The 17,475-nt window shown below is 41.0% G+C and overlaps 1 protein-coding gene across 35 annotated transcripts in view; it reads left to right on the top strand.

Moving 5' to 3' along the window:
- The window catches only part of DST (dystonin), a 301,155-nt gene extending 285,186 nt beyond the window's left edge, over positions 1-15,969 (top strand). For 18 of the 35 annotated variants that reach the window (XM_077926284.1, XM_077926297.1, XM_077926285.1 and 15 more), the window contains 7 exons: positions 491-508; positions 7,188-7,305; positions 10,248-10,316; positions 11,112-11,311; positions 11,758-11,868; positions 14,013-14,136; positions 14,910-15,969. In XM_077926284.1, the coding sequence (XP_077782410.1) occupies positions 491-508; positions 7,188-7,305; positions 10,248-10,316; positions 11,112-11,311; positions 11,758-11,868; positions 14,013-14,136; positions 14,910-15,175 (906 nt within the window). In that variant the 3' untranslated portion in view covers positions 15,176-15,969. Of the gene's footprint in view, positions 1-490; positions 509-7,187; positions 7,306-10,247; positions 10,317-11,111; positions 11,312-11,481; positions 11,509-11,757; positions 11,869-14,012; positions 14,137-14,909 lie in introns of all 35 variants that reach the window. The other 17 variants (XM_077926289.1, XM_028722632.2, XM_077926304.1 and 14 more) reach the window with 7 other exon arrangements.
- The last annotated feature ends 1,506 nt before the right edge of the window (positions 15,970-17,475 follow it).

A 17,475-nucleotide genomic window follows, 5' to 3' on the forward strand; every position in this document is an offset into this window, starting at 1 on the left:
TTCATTAACTTCTGAATTAGAATTATTATTATTTTTCCAACAGAGCAAACAGGTATTAGCCTTCCAAACATATTTGAATAAAGTTGTACTCTGTCATCACCATCCTGTCTTTTCTTTTTGTTTGATTTTGATTTCATTGAAGCATGCTTTCCTTTTTCTAGATAGAAAATGTGCCAGAAAAACCAGCAAGTAGATATCAAGGGGGGGATCTACCAAATTGCCGTCCCCTTCTTTCATTTCAATTCAGCAATATCATTTTCCATTGAGAATTTGGTGGAAGGAAATCAGATTATACAGCAAGCAATAGATAGGTGTCATAGGAGTCAGGTCTGACAGCATTAACAGCCCAGACAGCTGATGTTATCGGCACACCTCTAAGCTACATACTAAATTGGAAGATGTAGAATGTGTATGTGCTGTTAGAGTGTGTTCTAGAGGATTTCCTGTTACACTAATTATGTCTTTTCTCCCATTTTCCATCTCTTGTCAGTTCTTCCTGGGAAATCAGGTATAAACAGTGGAATGTGTTATGGAGTTCCTAGTATTCTTTTAATACGTCATCATTTCAGCTTGCAGTGGTTTGTCCTCCCCTACCCTTTCACCCTAAGCTAATTCATTGTTGGTCAGCTACGATGCCTCTCTGGAAATGCTTAACTGGTTTCCTTGTTTTGGGAATTGCCTTTTTTGCCTGCTGCTGCCTCATTAATGAGATTACTTTTAAGGGAACCAGATAATAGACTGCATTAATTGGTAGTGCAAATGCCTTTGGGCATTCTTCCTGTGGTTTACACACTGGAATTGCTGTTAAGATTTTGCTGTGATTCATATATGGAGTATCCTTTAAATTTCCATGCTGCATTCCACTGTAAGATGATCCAGGACCTTGCACTTTTTAAAGCTTTTGTCAAAAACAAAAAAGGACAATCAGTTAGAAATTGAATAGGGAAATTGCATTTCCGTAAAAACCATCACTGCAAATTGGGCACCATTGCAGACTGCATCCCAGGTAAAGACTGCCTATTTCTGTTTTGTTTCGTGTGCAGTCCTTCATTCTTCTTGCTTCTTAGAAGTTAGTACAGTGGAACCTCGGTTGTTGAATGCCTCCGTTGTCATACATTTCGGCTTCCGAACGCTGAAAACCTGGAAGTAACTGCTCCGGTTTTCGGAAGCTGAACATGCTATGTGGCCACTGTTTTGAGTTTCCCTATTGTATTGAGGGTTCAGTTTTCGGTTTTCGAACGTTTTGGACGTCGAACGGTCTTCCGGAACGGATTATGTTCGAAAACCGAGGTTCCGCTGTATCATCCTTTCTTAGAATCTATTCCCTGGGAAACCTAATAGTAAAGGAAGATTATATAGATTTTTAGAATGAGATTACTCCACATTATGCAGTGTAAAAAAATCCCATTTGTGATTTAAAGTTTCACCTACTCTCATATGAGTATAATAAGCTATATTTTCCTTCTCATGCCATCCATGCTAATACATTATATAATCTTAACTTTTGCCTTTGTTTAGCCCACTTTGCTCCCAATTCTAAAGCCACTCCCTTTTTCATGATACGATGTTCTTGATTTCCTAGAAGATGTAGTGAAGGGGGTTTGTTCTCCTGCTTTCTTCAGGAGGGTGGGTGTGGCTTTGCCTCAGCACCATTAAATGAATGAGACAGGAAGCACTGGAGCTGCAAGTGGTAACGTTGAAGCATTGTGCTGTCTGGAAAATGGGGAGAGAAATGTTCCACTTCCAAATGGGAGTTGGGGGACTGGGGCAGGTTGCTTACTCCTGACCACAGCAGAGTGACACCTGAGATTAGGGATCATTTGGCACAACAGTAGTAGAAGTTCTAAATGGGCTCGGGGAAAGAAGAACTGGGGGGAGGGGAATGGTAAGCGCCCCAAAATATCATAATGGTGACACATGGGGTTTCCCAAAACAATCTCCCAGGCTTTATTGGCTCAAAGGGAAATCTCCCCAGACTTATTCAGGAGCTGCCATATACAGTAGAGCACATCCCCCCCCCCCCAAAAAAAAGGACCATCAGAAAATACAGTTGATGCAGCATAAAATCTTGTGAGTAAAAAAAGAAAGAAAGAAAATCTTCAGCCACTAATTACTTTGGGTATTCTTGAGTTGTTAACTTTATATGCTTTCCTCTTGTTTGGTTCCCAAAAGTAACATGCCTTTCTCCCTTTGCTTGAGCTGTGTCTCAGTAAGGTACATGGAAAATTAAACTCAGTTACATGACTTGGCTGTAAAACAAGTAGTGCTTACCATAGCTTCTTTCCAAGGATGAAATCCGGCATTTTATTCTAGTGTGATCTTTGGGAAGAACTCCCCATAGGTACCCACATGAAGAATCTGGTCTTACATATCACAGTAATCCGAGCTAAGAAGTGCCGAATCCCTCGTGACTATTTTTTTCTCCCAGGGAACAGGGTGGCTCTGAGATCCTACCTGTAATGGAGGATCAGTTGGAGGTGGACAAGAGATTTGGATGAGTTGGATTGATAATATGGAAGAGTGAGGTCTTTTGCATTGGTTGGGATTTAAAGGTTGTAACCCTGCAGTCTGCTAGTGCACTTTTCAGATTGCACAGTACAGTTAGAAGTGAGGCAGCCATGGCTTGTCCCGCCCTTTCTCCCCTGGTCCTGTTGTCCTTCCGTTCCTCCACTTGCTGCAATGGTCAGGCCTGCAGGTGTGCTGTGCAGCAGTTTGGGGTGAATCACAATGGCAGGAAAAGAAAAGAGCAGAACACGTTCCTATTACAGTGGGGAATGTAAATGAGGAGAGAAGCAGGTTGGGACATTTCCCCCTTCCCCCCTGCAGCCAACCCTCCTTTAAATCTGCTACACAGGGTTGGACCCTCAATGGCGGATTTAGTGAGACTGTGGGGGGTCTGCAGCGGGGAAGGGGGAAATATCCCAAACCTGCTTTTCTCCTCATTCTGCTGATGGAAACCTTACTGCCAACTGAGTCAGGTCTCTCAGTTACAGTCTGACAACATTAGCTATGATTCATAGCATTTTGCAATGGTAGTGTAAGGCTTCCACTGGCACTATTGGAGACACTTTATGTATTAGTGATTTGACACTAATGTCATGGAAAGGAGATTTGAAATGTGCATATAAAGAGTGAAGGAGAAACTCAGGTGGCCATCCTTATACTACATTTCAGTTCCCCATCGGCCTCGCTCAGATCATTCTATATCAGCATCTTGAACCAAAGTATGCATGAGCCTTGTTGCCCACACACACTGTCCTTGCATTGCTCTTCCCTCCTCTCTTCTCTGCATGCTGCAATAAGCCTTCAATTAAATATACTGTACTTTCCCACTACATCTGAACTGGGAAGCTATGGCTGCAATGTTCAGAACAAGCTAGGATCTTAAACCAGCTTCAGACCATGGTTTAAGATCCTGGGTTGTTCTGAACATTGTTAACCATAGTTTCCCATTTTGGACATAACAGGAAATTATGGTTAATTGAAGACTTATTGGCTTATTGCAGTATGTTAAAGAGGAAAGAGTCTGTGTGCACTGCCAGAAGGCTCATTCATATCTCAGATTAAGGCTAAACATGTTGCCCCAAATGCAAACATGTGTTTACATTCATGGATTGGGAGAAGTAGGCTTTAAGCCACTTGAATGAGCCTGAAAATTATGCTATAATGGTGCAGAGATTTTCACCATGTGTACTAATATACGAAGCAACAGAGTGTAATGAGTCCTTTAGATCACCAACGAATTTTGCTAAGGCTCCAGGATATTTGGGAGGGGAATTGGTTGTTTTTCTTTCTTTTTTTCACATTTCAGTAAGTGATTGTTTACTTGTACATATTAAAGGGCCCTCAGACTTGGTGTGTGGTGTGTGCACTGTAACATTTGGAAAGAATATTGTTTGAGCACCCCTTTTCAGGTGCTTTCTGCATAACTGGCACATTAATGCTTTAAAACCAAAACCAGTTATAAAACCAATATGGAGAGAGGAAATATGTGTTAAAAGGAAGTATGTCTGGAATGCATGTTACATTCAAAGAGCGGAGCTATGCTTTCAAACTACTTGCATAAGAACATGTGGACAAGCTATAAGAGACCTAAGGGATTTTGCAGCATTTCCAAATCACTAAATTGAAGGACCAGCATTTATGTACTTCCTAAAACTTTGCTTTTGACAAAGTACAGCAGAAGTACAATTTTGCACACTTGTTCTCCTTAGACCAGTGGTGGCGAACCTATGGCACGCGTGCCAGAGTGGGCACACAGAACCCTCTCTCATGGCACGTGCGCAAGATAGCATGCAGGGCCATTACTGGGGGTTGGCAAAGGGACAGCCGCTCCCCCCATGCCAATGCAGGTGGGAAACACTCCCTAAGGTGCACGCCACCCTCAGCAGCATCAGGGGAGTTGCGCGACAACAACCAGCTGGTTGGCAGACATGCAGCCCCCCCCCCCGCCAGTGTGGGCAGGAAATGCTCCCTAGAGTGCACGCTGCCTACAGTAGCGTGGGGGAGAGTTGTGTGCTGGCCAACCAGCTCCCCCCTCCCCAACGCTGCAATTTAAGACAGACAGGGTGCTGGGTAAGGAAGCATGGAGACAGTGGGTTGTGACAGTGTGGGTTTGGATCCGAAGCAGGTTGGATTTTTATTTTTTATTTTGGCGGGGAGCGACAGCTCAGCTAGCCATCGATTAACAGAAGGGTCTGTCTCTTACCCTTGAGGACAAACAGCAGGCTCGGGCTGTGCTGCTGTTTTCAAGATCCAAGATGCAGAGCGGGGTGGGGGTGGAGAAGGAGCCTGCCCTCCCATGCCAGGGAGGGGAGCGCTACGCTGGTCCACCCTTGTGCAAAGCAAAACACACAGAAGAGGGGGCAGCTTTGCAACGTGCCACATCGGGATGCTTCTGCCTGGCTTTTGCATAAGCCTAATTTCCCTGCCTTTCCCTCCTCCTTTTTTTGAACTCAGAAGGAGGTTGCTCTTTCACCTGTTCTGGAGAGCGCAGACCGGGTGGGGAAGAGGGAGAGCCAGTGAGAGGGTGGGCAAGGTGCAGAAGGAGTGAATGTCATGAAGAGGGGCTGGGAGAAGTGAAGGGGTGGAGGCGAGCTGCTCCTTGAAGACACCTCACAACAGGAGACCTTGCTGCCTGCATGCTGCAAAGCCAATGAGCCTCAGTTCTCCTTCCTGCCCACCCAATGCCCAACCCAACATAGCAACTCCAGCTTCCCTGGTGAATGGGCCAGTCGCTTGCCAGCTGCAGGTTTCCCTGAGTCCCACGCTGAGTCCTCTGTCTGTCTCTCTGTTTCCTTTCTGCTTCTCTCTTGTTCTCCAATGCTCAGGAGAGAAGAGCCAAAGGGGCCACAGAGAGAGAGAGAAACAGACAGACATGCAGGGAAAGTATCCTGAGAGCGCTCTGCCTAACGGCCTGCTTCGCAACACACACAAGTGCTGCGGCTGCTGGGTTGCCAGTAACAAAAAAGAGCAAATAAATAATAATAATAATAATAATAATAATAATAATAATAATAATAATAATAATACCCCACCCATCTGGCTGGGTTTATTTATTTATTTATTTATATTTATTTATTTGTATGTGTGCATGCAGACAATCATTATTATCCCATATTAAATTGCCATGTTGGCACTTTGCGATAAATAAGTGGGTTTTGGGTTGCAGTTTGGGCACTCAGTCTCTAAAAGGTTCTCTACCACTGCCTTAGACCCTTGGAGGATGCCAGCTCCTGCCCCCACCATGCGAGGGATTTTTTGTTTGGTCCCCCCCCCCCCCAAACTCTAAACTGATACTTTCACTAGTGAAGCTGCGTATTTGCAACTGAAAATTACCGCCTCATTAAAGTTGGGGAGACTATCCTTCTGGAAGGAGATGTGAGCTCTAGCATTGGAGAGAGGGAGTCTGCAGCCTTCAAGTTGTTGTTTTTTAAGTTTTTTTTTACAAATATAAAGTATTCACAGAATTGCAGCATTATTACTTTGAGTTCAAAGGATAGTCTTGCTGGTGCTGGCCAGTTATTGGTTTACTTTAAAATGCTGCGTGTTGGGGTAGTATAATGGAGTCCAGCCAGCATCTAACGAAGTAAGAAAAATGAAACTTAAAAGAATAAAATAGACAGTAAAAACATTTACTAGAAAAGTGGAGACATGCCACTAATGGTTCAATAGCTACCTAATTTATGACACTCAAACCCTTGGCCATCCAATGAGGCTGAATGCTGGAAGATTCAGGGCTGATAAAAGAAAGTTACTTCTTCATGCAGCTCATAAACTGTGGAACTTACTCCCACAGGAGGCAGCGATAGTTTACCAACCTAGATGGATTTAAAAGAGGATTGGACAAATTCATGGAGGAGAGGGCTGTTTAAGGCTGCTAGCCATGATGGCTATGTAAGAACAGGACGGCCCAGATGGGCCATTGCCCTAACCCAGCTTATTCTTACTTCTCACACTGGCTATAGAAATACACATAATGTGTGGGAGAATGGTCACAAAATGCTAAAAAAAATAGCACCCTTGGAAGAAGGGCATCCCTGAAGAAAGATAACTGGAACCCTCACAAAAATTCTATTTGTTACATGATACAACACTTGCCTAGAAATGCCCTTAGTGGCTATTCTAAGGGGCAGCTTTCCAGAAGGCAAGAGGGTGAAAAAGAAATTATGAAATAACAATAAAAGTCTGTTTTTCTGACTTATTCAGCGGTCATCACTGTAATATGTGCACTGTGTCCTCATAATGAGTTCTAATCCATATTTCGGTGGGAATATTCTTATCATTTTTTCAAGGAGAGATCAGTGAAGGTTTTAGTATTGACAGTACAATTCCAGTAGCTTCATGTATTACATGACTAATTTTTCTCCTTTGAAAAGATCTGAGAAACATCCATGTGGCTCTCAAGAATCAAGGGGGGGGGGCAATCAAACCTAGCAGCATTATACCCTTGTGCTCTGCCTCCCTCCCCCACCAATCTCATTGCTACCTTTTGGGTTAATGCAGTTGCATTCAACTTGAAAACAACCTTTACCATACGCATAATGCAAAACTCTTTGGTGATTTTTCTACTAATGATTTAGGAGCTTATTGTGCGTGGCTAATTTTAACCCTCTTGGCTTGGAGCGCACCGTGCTGTTTAGAACTTGTAGGAAACCTTGAGCTTGATTTCCTGTCTTCCTGCACAGTTTGGTGACTCCCAGCAACTCCGTCTTGTCCGCATTCTGCGGAGCACTGTTATGGTTCGAGTTGGAGGCGGATGGATGGCACTTGATGAGTTCTTAGTGAAAAATGATCCTTGCAGAGGTATGTAGGAAGACTTCTTTACATATGACTATTAAACCCATTAATAGTGTATATACAACTGCTGTCATGGATTAACTAGGGTAGTAGAGGTTAGAAGGATGAAATGTAAACTGTATAAATCCCTGGTTTAGTTAAACACTGATTCACTTATGATGCCCTACTTATATACATCTTGCTATTTTTAAGGACTACCTACTGAAGATACTGTAGACCAGAGCTTTCCAAACTCTGTGTCGCGACACGTTAATGTGTTGGCTGCAGTGCTTATCTGTGTCACACAAACGCTCCCCATGCCCCTCCCAGAGCTGGAAAGGGGTTAGTTTAATCTCTGGTTTGCTAGTAAAACTGAATTACTGTGTCATGAAATGATGCAAAACTGAATTACTGTCCCGAAATGATGCATGTTTAAAAAGTGTGTCACCAACATGAAAAGTTTGGAAAGCTCTGCTGTGTACTCTGGCTATGCATTGCATTCACCATGTGAGAGCTTGACATGCAAGGAATTTCTTTGGCTCTCACACACCAACAGAATGAGAAGCTGTCAGGAACACAGAAACCACACATACAGGAAAGGAGGAAGTGCTGGCTTCCCTTCCCTGTCCATTGGTTATCTCCCCTTTTCTCTCTTGTTAGCTAATTTTTCCTCAGAGTTGGGAGGGGGGAAGAGCAGAAACTGTGGTGGGACCACTCTTATGGTGAGTGTAACATGTAGCCTGGCTCATGGTGAACAGCTGATGGCTCACTGGTTTGTGGCCTAGATCTTCCAAGGATTCTAATCTATTGCGCCCAGATTTGTAAACAGATTTCACTGTGGCATCTTAACAGCCTTATAAGCCTAAAACCTGATTCATAGAAGAAGGTAGCCTGGGTTTAGTTGAAATCATTTCTGGGTCCTAGGTCTGCCTGCTGTGTGTGTTGAGAGAATGCAGTAGGCATGGGATTGGTTGGGTTTTAGGCTTACCAAGAGGTGAAGTGAAGCAATCACTTTGGGGGGCAAAATTCCAGAAGTTCAGTGGAAATGGTAAGTAAAATAGTGACTACTTGCTAATCCCAGAGGGAATAATATAAAGGGCATCACCCAGTTTTATGTTGTGAATGTACAAAGGAATGTTAAGATGGGGTGGTGAACGTAGTGTTCTGTTTCTCAAAAATGAAAAGTAGCTACAGAAAACATTATTGGGCATATATTAGATTATTTTTCTCTGTAGTTAAAACTGTGAATTCTATACGTAATGCTGCAAGTTCAGACTGAAAAGTAAACATTGTGGTGGTATACATGCTTCTTAGGGATATATATTTCTTTTTCCTTAATCAGGCTAATGTTTACTTATCCAGCCACCATTTTATCAGATACAATTGAAACTACAACTTAAAATTCCTGCTGTTTAGTAAACGATCATATGACTGGATGTTACCTGTAGTGTTGAGAAAAAGAGCGAACTGTGCCTCTGGTGGAAAACTTGCTTCAATTCTGTTTTAATTACGTTATGCTGAGTCACATTTTACATTCCTGCTGTACAGGAATAAATGAGATAGTTACACAGCCTGCATTGATAATCCACCTGATTCCATCATCCCATCTCATACTCTACTCTGAAGAATCTTAACAGGACGAAAGTGGAATGTAGCATTCTGACTGAATATAATTGACTCCTATAATAACACATTAGATGTGCTATTTTATTCCTACATTGTGAGATGCCTACAATCCACCCATGTTCCACCTAAGTCAGGTGAACAGTACGTGATTTGACATATTTATTGTTGCTGCTTTTAAAAAACAACAACAGCTGGTATCTCCAGCTGATTATCACCAAGCTTCCCATTACAGGAATTGGGTTCTTCAACACCAGTGTATACAAATATGGAAGATCTCTGAATTTCCAAAAACTATTATATTTAATGTGATGGCTGCTACTGTAGTTTATGCCTTTCCCTTCCTCCTCCAGCACAACTACAAGGAAGCATTAACTTCTGTTTTAAATTAACCACAGCTTTTTATCATCTGGATCTGGACAAAATGTGGTTAATCTTAACCACTTATTTAAACAAGCCAACTTCAGACCATAGTTTAAGAAGATGACTTGTTTCAATAAACCATAGTTAAAGTTAATTTGGACATCTAGGTTTGGACATCATGCAAAACTGTAGTTACTTAAAGTGGAAGCAGAAGCTTCTTATCCTTTCTCACGGCCACACCAAAGGAGGACAAGGCAGGGGAGAAGTCCAGAGCTCACTACAGCTCATCACTAACATAAACCATGGTTTAGCGTTATGTGTAAATTGAGTCAATATGGAGAGATATTATTTTTTTTCTGAAACAGATTTTCAGCAAGGAAAGTTCATTTGTGATTTTCAGTATTACTGAATATGAATCTGAATTTTTTTGTTTGTTTTCCATTTGTGGGGTGCTTTACCCACAAAATCCCTTTCAAATGGCAACATAATTACAGAGATAAACCTGTCTCAAAAGGATGGAACGTAAGATTGCATTCTTCATCAAATCTGCCATGGAAACACTAGTTCTTATGTGGAAACTGTAAATCATATGCAAACCTGTTGGGTGTCTTAATGGTGACTAGGTTTCATTCTATTAAAGCACTGTGTGGTATGTTGTGTCCTCATTTCATGCAACCTTAAGAAGTATGAAGATAGAACATCCCTTTTTGAAGATGGCAAAGAAACCACTTGCTTTCTTTTTTTTACCTACATGATGACATTGGGACTGTCTGCAGCTGAGCTTACACCAAGAGTGGTTTCTTTTGCTGAAGAAAACTACATGACCTTGCTTAGGAACACTTAGCGAGAACTTTTAATCACTTAAGATCTGTCCTTGGCCTGCAGCTTTGAATCTTCTTGCATATGCAACTGCTGTAATTGATTTCTTCTCCTGCTAACAATTTTCTTTTAATGTGACCCATATCCTGTGTCATTTTTTCTAGTTCATCATCATGGGAGTAAAATGTTACGTTCGGAATCAAACTCTTCAATTACCACTCAGCCTACTATAGGTTGGCAAACCCCTCTCTTTGTCTCTCCTGTTCTTAATGTTCTTTTCCATTTCCTACCCACTCTGCTTTGATATATACAAATATATATTTAACACAACGCTTCACGTTTCACATTTTTTAGCCTTAACACTTATTGCACTGGCTGGTGCTTGAGAGCTTGCTTCTAAATTTCCTTTGACACGCTCGAAAAGAGTGTTTCAAAAGCAATTGCCATTAAGACAGAGAAAACCAAATGCTAACCTGTTTACGCATCTGAACCTTGTGGGAAGTTCTCACCTTTGCCTCTATACCTGCGTTTGTCTGTGCCCAGCATCCCATCACTTCTTTACAGTTTGGGAGTTTCTGTTTGTCATTGCATGTTGCCCAACTGCATTACTATATAGCTTAGAACTAATATGGTTTTATGCTTTTCTCTCCATGTTTACTCATCATAGCCAGCATCTGTTTCTGAATCATCCAAACAGTGGTAGCATTAGTCAAATGGGTCTTCAGGTTGAGTCTGTGCATTGGTAACCAAATAGCATGTTGAGCCATTCCATTATCATGCTGATTTATGTTGACAGCAGTTCATCTCTGCTAGCATAAAATGTTAGATGCGCAGTTCATCTTTTGCTAGCATAAAATGTTAGATGCGCATATTCTGCAAATGAACTTTTTTGTCTCAAACAAATGCATTACTCACTAATGTGTTTGAATTGTTTGGCCTGTTTGTTTAGCTCTAGAAAAGCCAGCAATATGGACAGGCAGCTGGGGAAGTAATCAGACTTTTCGATTTCTCTCTTTCGCATCCTCTAGCTAAAGGGAGGACGAACATGGAGCTACGTGAGAAATTCATTTTGGCAGACGGAGCTAGCCAAAGCATGGCTGCCTTCCGACAAAGGGGACGCAGATCACGACCTTCTTCAAGGGGTGCTTCACCCAACAGATCCATGTCTGTGTCAAATCCACCTGCTCAAGGAGCTCCAACATCAGCTCTTGCGACCAGCACACCCAAGGTATGACTGGAGTGGTGCAGCTGAAATTTAATGCAGTTAATAAAATCAGGCCAAGCTTGCTACAGTTCGCAATAATGCTACCCTAAAACAAATAGGGGAGATATTGGTTATTTTATTTTTCAAAGAAAGCTAACAAAAGTTTTTTATCGTTTCCTCCCTTACAATCGCAGCGGTCGTGCAAGCCTGGGAAAAAACATGTAAGCTAATTAGAAAAGTGGGGGGGGGGGGAATGAAAAAAACCATTAACCCACCATTGCATTTTAAAAAGCACACATACATTCTCTTTTGTATAGAATGCTTATCAACTGTTCCTGCTTTGTTTTGGTGTCATTTTGTTTTTGACTTTTACTGTGAGATTCAGTATTCATAATCTGAATATTCCTCTCCATGACATTGTTTTCCATCGCCTGTTCTTCACCCTTGTGATTTGCCATTGTTCCAAACAGACACCCCATCATTTAACACGCAACTATGGTAAACCATGGTTGATAAACAGCAAAACATCATCTCCTTGTAAACCTCCAGAGTGCTCTGAATATCAAGTGTCATCCACAGAGGTACAGTAATGGATGGATATTCTAGTCTAACATTCACTAAAACTATCCTGTTAGCTAACATTCACTACAGTTCCTTGCCCAGCTGTGCTGTACCTTCCTTACATATTAATGCACTCTGTTTGTTTTCAATCTTCTATCCAGCAATTTTACTTTCTCTCTTTTTAAATCTATAAATTGATCAGTCATTTGAGTTTGTTTGGGTCTTGATGAGCATGTTTTAAATTCTGTATAACTATGGTCAAACTAGGAATCAGCTCTGTACATGTGGAGTCTAAGATATTTATAACTGAAATCATCTAGTTTGCTCTAGATAAGCAGTTAGATAAATATGAGATCCTGGTGCAGTACCATTCTGCCTAATGAAAAGTTATGTGAAATGCAAGAAGTTTCAGATTCCTGCACTAACATTAAGTCAGTCCAATATTATTTTACCTAATAGTATGTCATTGGTGTTCTGGCTCTGTTTGACCCCATTTATTACTTAGGCCTCTCAGAGCTAAGCACACCAAAATCAATAAACTAAAACACTTTCTATTCCGTAAGAAAGTGAACTATGGCCTGAGTTTAGTTTCTAGCCCATCCCATCCCAACAGCTCAGAGCAAGAAATGGCATTAAAATAGAAATTATAAATACTATGCTTAGGAAACCTAGATAAAATTGTGAGATTGCATTGCAACTATCCCATATCTGCTTTACCCTGACCATTAAAAACGAGTGAAAATAAAAATATCTTACAGTGCATCTGGCTCGGTCCTCCAAAAGAAAGAAGTTCCATATATCTCAAGGAGCCGCCAAGAATGCCTCACTTCGTACCCTCATGGTACAAACGTGCATTAAGATTAATTATCTGGTGATTGTGGAACACTGGGTAGGTGGCAGCCACCAAAATATTTAGGATCTGAAGTATCTTTAAGTGCCAACCCTGGGGAAACAACCCAAGCTATAATTTCTCAGTTCTCATAGGGAAATGGTTGATAGCCTTGCTTGTTTAGAACAAGGGAATATTGAGAACTGAAATACATAAAAGATTGAAAGAGTCTACTATTGATTAAGGAGCCAAAGATTAAATCAGTAGACTGTCTCCTGCTGACATAATACTGCTGTCTTCTCACATAATACAAAATTATATTAGAGTATGCAGTACATCAATGGTTAGCACTGAGAAGAATGTGTTATTACTGCTCTTGATTGTGGCGGCTACCACTTCTGCTACTTTCCCTCCAGCTTTTTCCTACAACTAACTTCTGAGATTTTTGTATGGCTTTGCTTACTAGGTAGCGAAACACCTACTTAGCTATCCTTCCCATAAAATACATTTATTACATGTATTGAATTATTACTCCTAAATATCCACAGGATTTAAAACACAATACAGAATATGAATTGCTGACAGTTTCTAATATTATGCTTTCTTTTTCTCCATACTTCAGCAGATAGCATAGCCTCAGTGTAAACTTCCTATTTGCATTTAGCTATTACTAGCAAACCAAAGAAGTGTCAGCGCAGCAATTTAATTGTCCTCCCTGGTCAGAATTAATTCCATATTGCCTTGATGACTACACAGTGATCCTTCAGACTAGTCACACAGTGATGCATTTTTCAGAAGCATAGGCATGTTACACATTGTTGCAGAAAAAACAGCAAAATATCTTGTCATAGAGTAAACTCATGATTTTGTAGTTTAGAGTTGACTTCATCAGATACATGAAGTGTGATCCTAAGTTGGCAGGTATATTACATCTTGACATGTAAATATAAAAAGCCATTCTTTTTGTTTGTTTGTTTGTATGTTCGTTTATACAATGTCATCAGTGTACAAAGCACCTTACCAAGTTATGTAAGCAAAACCAGGTTCTTGCTCTCAAGAAGCTTATAAACTAAAAATTGGTAACTGGGAAACATTGAGGGAGGGAAGGAAGAGATACAGTGACAGGTAAAGTGCTTTACATACTAGATATTATTACCATTTGGTTCCCTTTCCAACTCATTAACTAAATATTCCTATGTCATCACTTTTTGGAATAGCTTTTTCTTTGCCATGCATGTTCCGAAGAAGATGATATGGATGGAGTCCTAAAATCATCTCTTGTTTGTTGCAGAACATAATGGGTTTGTTTCATTCAGTTCTCCTTGTGTCCTACAGGGGACTCCAATACAAGGGAGTAAACTTAGATTGCCAGGATATCTGTCTGGGAAGGGTTTCCATTCTGGAGAAGACAGCAGCCTCATTTCAACAGCAGCTACAAGAGTCAGGGCACATTTTGCAGGTGAGCATTGGAGAGCTTGGAATAAATGTCTCTGGGATGCTAGTACCTAATGCAAAGAGTAAAAAGTAGACTACTGCATGTACACACATTGCGTGGGATCTGCTTCTTTGGGAGGCTGAAATGTGGCAGATCCTGCTTTGAATCAAGGCCTTGGTCCTGATGAAATTCTGGTTCACTGAAGCTGGGATGTAAAATTGGAACTGCATATTGATATCATGTCTAACTTGTGAGTTTCATGATACCAGAGCAGAAGGAGCTAGAGTGAAAAGTTCCACTTGTGATGCAAAGCACTTTAAAAGGGAAATAATTGGCATTGAAAACAGTAGATTGCTCTGACTTGTATCCACCAGCTGCGCATAACAGAGGGGCTCTGGTGTACCCATGTAGGATTGAAATAGGGCATACTTGATGTGCCCAGTGGGTAGCATCCAGAACATCCCTGCTGAATGTGACAAAAGACCCATGCAGTCTAGCATCATGTTTTCACGATGGCCAATCAGGCTGGGAAGCCCACCATCAGGATGTGAGTGTAGCAGCAGCCTCCTTACCAGTGAAACCCAACCACTAGTGTTCAGAGATAGAAGCTGCCATGACTAGTAGCCACAGTTAGCTTTATCCTCTGGTTGGTAATGAAAGAGCAGCACTCGCTTGAGTAGACTTCTGGCTGCCCATAATGGAGCACCATGAAGCTCTTGATGATGCCAGGACAGAATCAGCCTTCGTTATCCCTGCTCACTCTAATTGCAATGGCTGTATTTCTCCTCCTCATGCAGACACCAGAAAAACACCAAGCAGACCTGGAAGTCGAGCAGGAAGCAAGGCTGGCAGCAGAGCAAGCAGCCGCCGGGGCAGTGACGCATCTGATTTTGACATTTCAGAAATTCAGTCTGTGTGCTCGGATGTATCGGAGACTGTTCATACCCCAATTAGGCCAACACCCCGACCCAATTCTCGCTCAGCATCTGGAAAACCTTCCAAAATTCCAACTCCACAAAGAAAGTCGCCGGCCAGCAAATTAGACAAGTCCTCCAAGAGATAGTGTGGTTGGCTCTGTCAAGACCACCTTTTTCCTGTGCATTAAATATTTAAGTTTTTAAGATGTAAAATATTCTGTAGAAATTATTGTGAAATATTACGAGAGTTGGATTTTTAATTTTGCAGATGGCCTTATTTGTGTATTTGTCTTGTTTATTTTATGTGTATGATTTTTGTCAAATTTTGTTTCGTTTATGCCATATCATATGTGAAAAGGAGAAAGTTTTTTTTCAATGTAACTAACGGTTGTTTGCAGTAATGTGTAGAGAGATCACTAAAAGCAATTACTGAATGTACAATTGTCTTTGCGTCCTAAGTCAACAAGGCCTGTCACTTCATCATTAGATTAACAGTAAAGGATACCTCATAACTTTGTCTTAATACAAATGAAAAAGACAACAGTCAACATTATGCATTTTGAACTAACACAGTGGACTCAAAGAGGCATGTGGCAGGGATACTAAGAAACAGAAGACACAGTTCATACTGCAGTTAATCAAACATTATCCTACAGAGAATTCACAGAGAGAGTTACTTAAAGAGCACTTGCCAGTACTTCAGTACTCCAATATTTTGCAGCATTTTCTGTGCCATTGCTTTAAAGGCCAGACACCATCTGGAATCTAGAATTATTACACTTGTATCAGAATGCCAGTATAATCTGCATTCACGTCAGCGTGAGGTTTTCTTTTGCTTGAGTGGATGATAGCACTGTATCATTGGACTCATTTTATATCAAAGCAGTTTTGCTTGCAGAAAAAAAGGGGGGAAATTATGAAATAAAGCTTGTCCCTTCTCTTTGTTGCTACTGTATTCCTTATATCCCATGGAGGTGTGTGTTCTGTGTCAACTTTACATCGTACATGATTTGAAAGATTCAGATCATTACTTTCAGAACAACCCTTATTTTTTCCCATTTCTCCATCACATTTCATGCAATCATTGGATTCCTTCAGTATACCAATTTTTGCACGTCATAAGGCACAATATGCCATTCATGCCTTCAACAAGAATTCCATACTGTTGACCGGTGAATAAAATAATACTGAGTGAATCAGTGTGGAGAAAGACTAGGAAGAGGTCAGATGAATTGAGGCAGAGCATGGTTTCGTTTGCAGGCAGAAAAAATGCACTAGGAAACATCTACATTTCTTCCATGGAATTCTGGTAATTGTATCTCTTCAAGAGACTATAAATCTCCAGTCTTTAAAAAAATGATATGTTTCCATGGTTTTGAGGGAAAAGCTGTGAGAGTTTAGCTCCCATTTCACACACATCAAGTGATGCAGGAGTAGGTCCCAAGTAGAGCAATCCCATACAGTGGTACCTTGGTTCTCAAACTTATTCCGTACCAAAACCAAAGCGTTCCAAAACCAAGGTGTGCTTTCCCATAGAAAGTAATGCAAAACAGATTAATCCATTCCAGACTTTTAAACACAACCCCTAAAACGGCTATTTAACATGAATTTTACTATCTAACGAGACCACTGATCCATAAAATGAAAGCAATAATCAATGTACTGTAGTATAAAATAAATAAGACAGTATTGTAGATGATTAAAAAAAAAAATCTTACCTGCACTGATGATAGTCATTGTTTGGATGGGGGGGGGTGCTTTTATCCATTTCCACAGTCACACAATCAATCAGTAGCAGAACTGGGTTCCACAGAGTCACTAAAACAAATCAACCAAAAAAGCCTCAAAAACAAAAAATGCAAAATAAATAGCAAAAACAAAAGCACCAAACTTCATCCGTTCTGGAAGTCCATTTGACTTCCAAAATGTTCAAAAAACAAGGCGCGGCTTCTGATAGGTGCAGGCACCCCGGAAACAATAGCAGACAACCACATCGGACGTTTGGCTTCCGAAAAACATTTGAAAACCAGAACACTTCCAGGTTTTCGGCGTTTGGGAACCAAGGTACTACTGTATTACATGGGTCAGTGTAGTGTTGCAGTCAGACTAGGACCTGGAAGACCCAGGTTCAATTCTCCACTCAGCCATGAAGCTAATTGGGAGATCTTGGGCCAATCCGTTTCTCTCAGCCTAGCTTACCAGTTTGTGGTGATAAAATAGGGGAACACAGAACCATGTGCACCACCCTGGGTTCCTTGGAGGAAACGTCAGAGATAAAAATGTATGTGTTTGCTTATTTAACCACATGGGCTGGATCAACAACCACTGCAAGGAATACAAGGTCAAACAGGATCACAAATGATTTATATTGTGAAGGGGTGAAAAACGGTTCTTGATTATTTTTATTACAGGTTTTAAAAAGATACTTTTACTCCACAGTATTGAC

The sequence above is a fragment of the Podarcis muralis genome, chromosome 3 (genome assembly GCF_964188315.1).
Source record: "Podarcis muralis chromosome 3, rPodMur119.hap1.1, whole genome shotgun sequence".
Lineage (NCBI taxonomy): Eukaryota > Metazoa > Chordata > Lepidosauria > Squamata > Lacertidae > Podarcis > Podarcis muralis.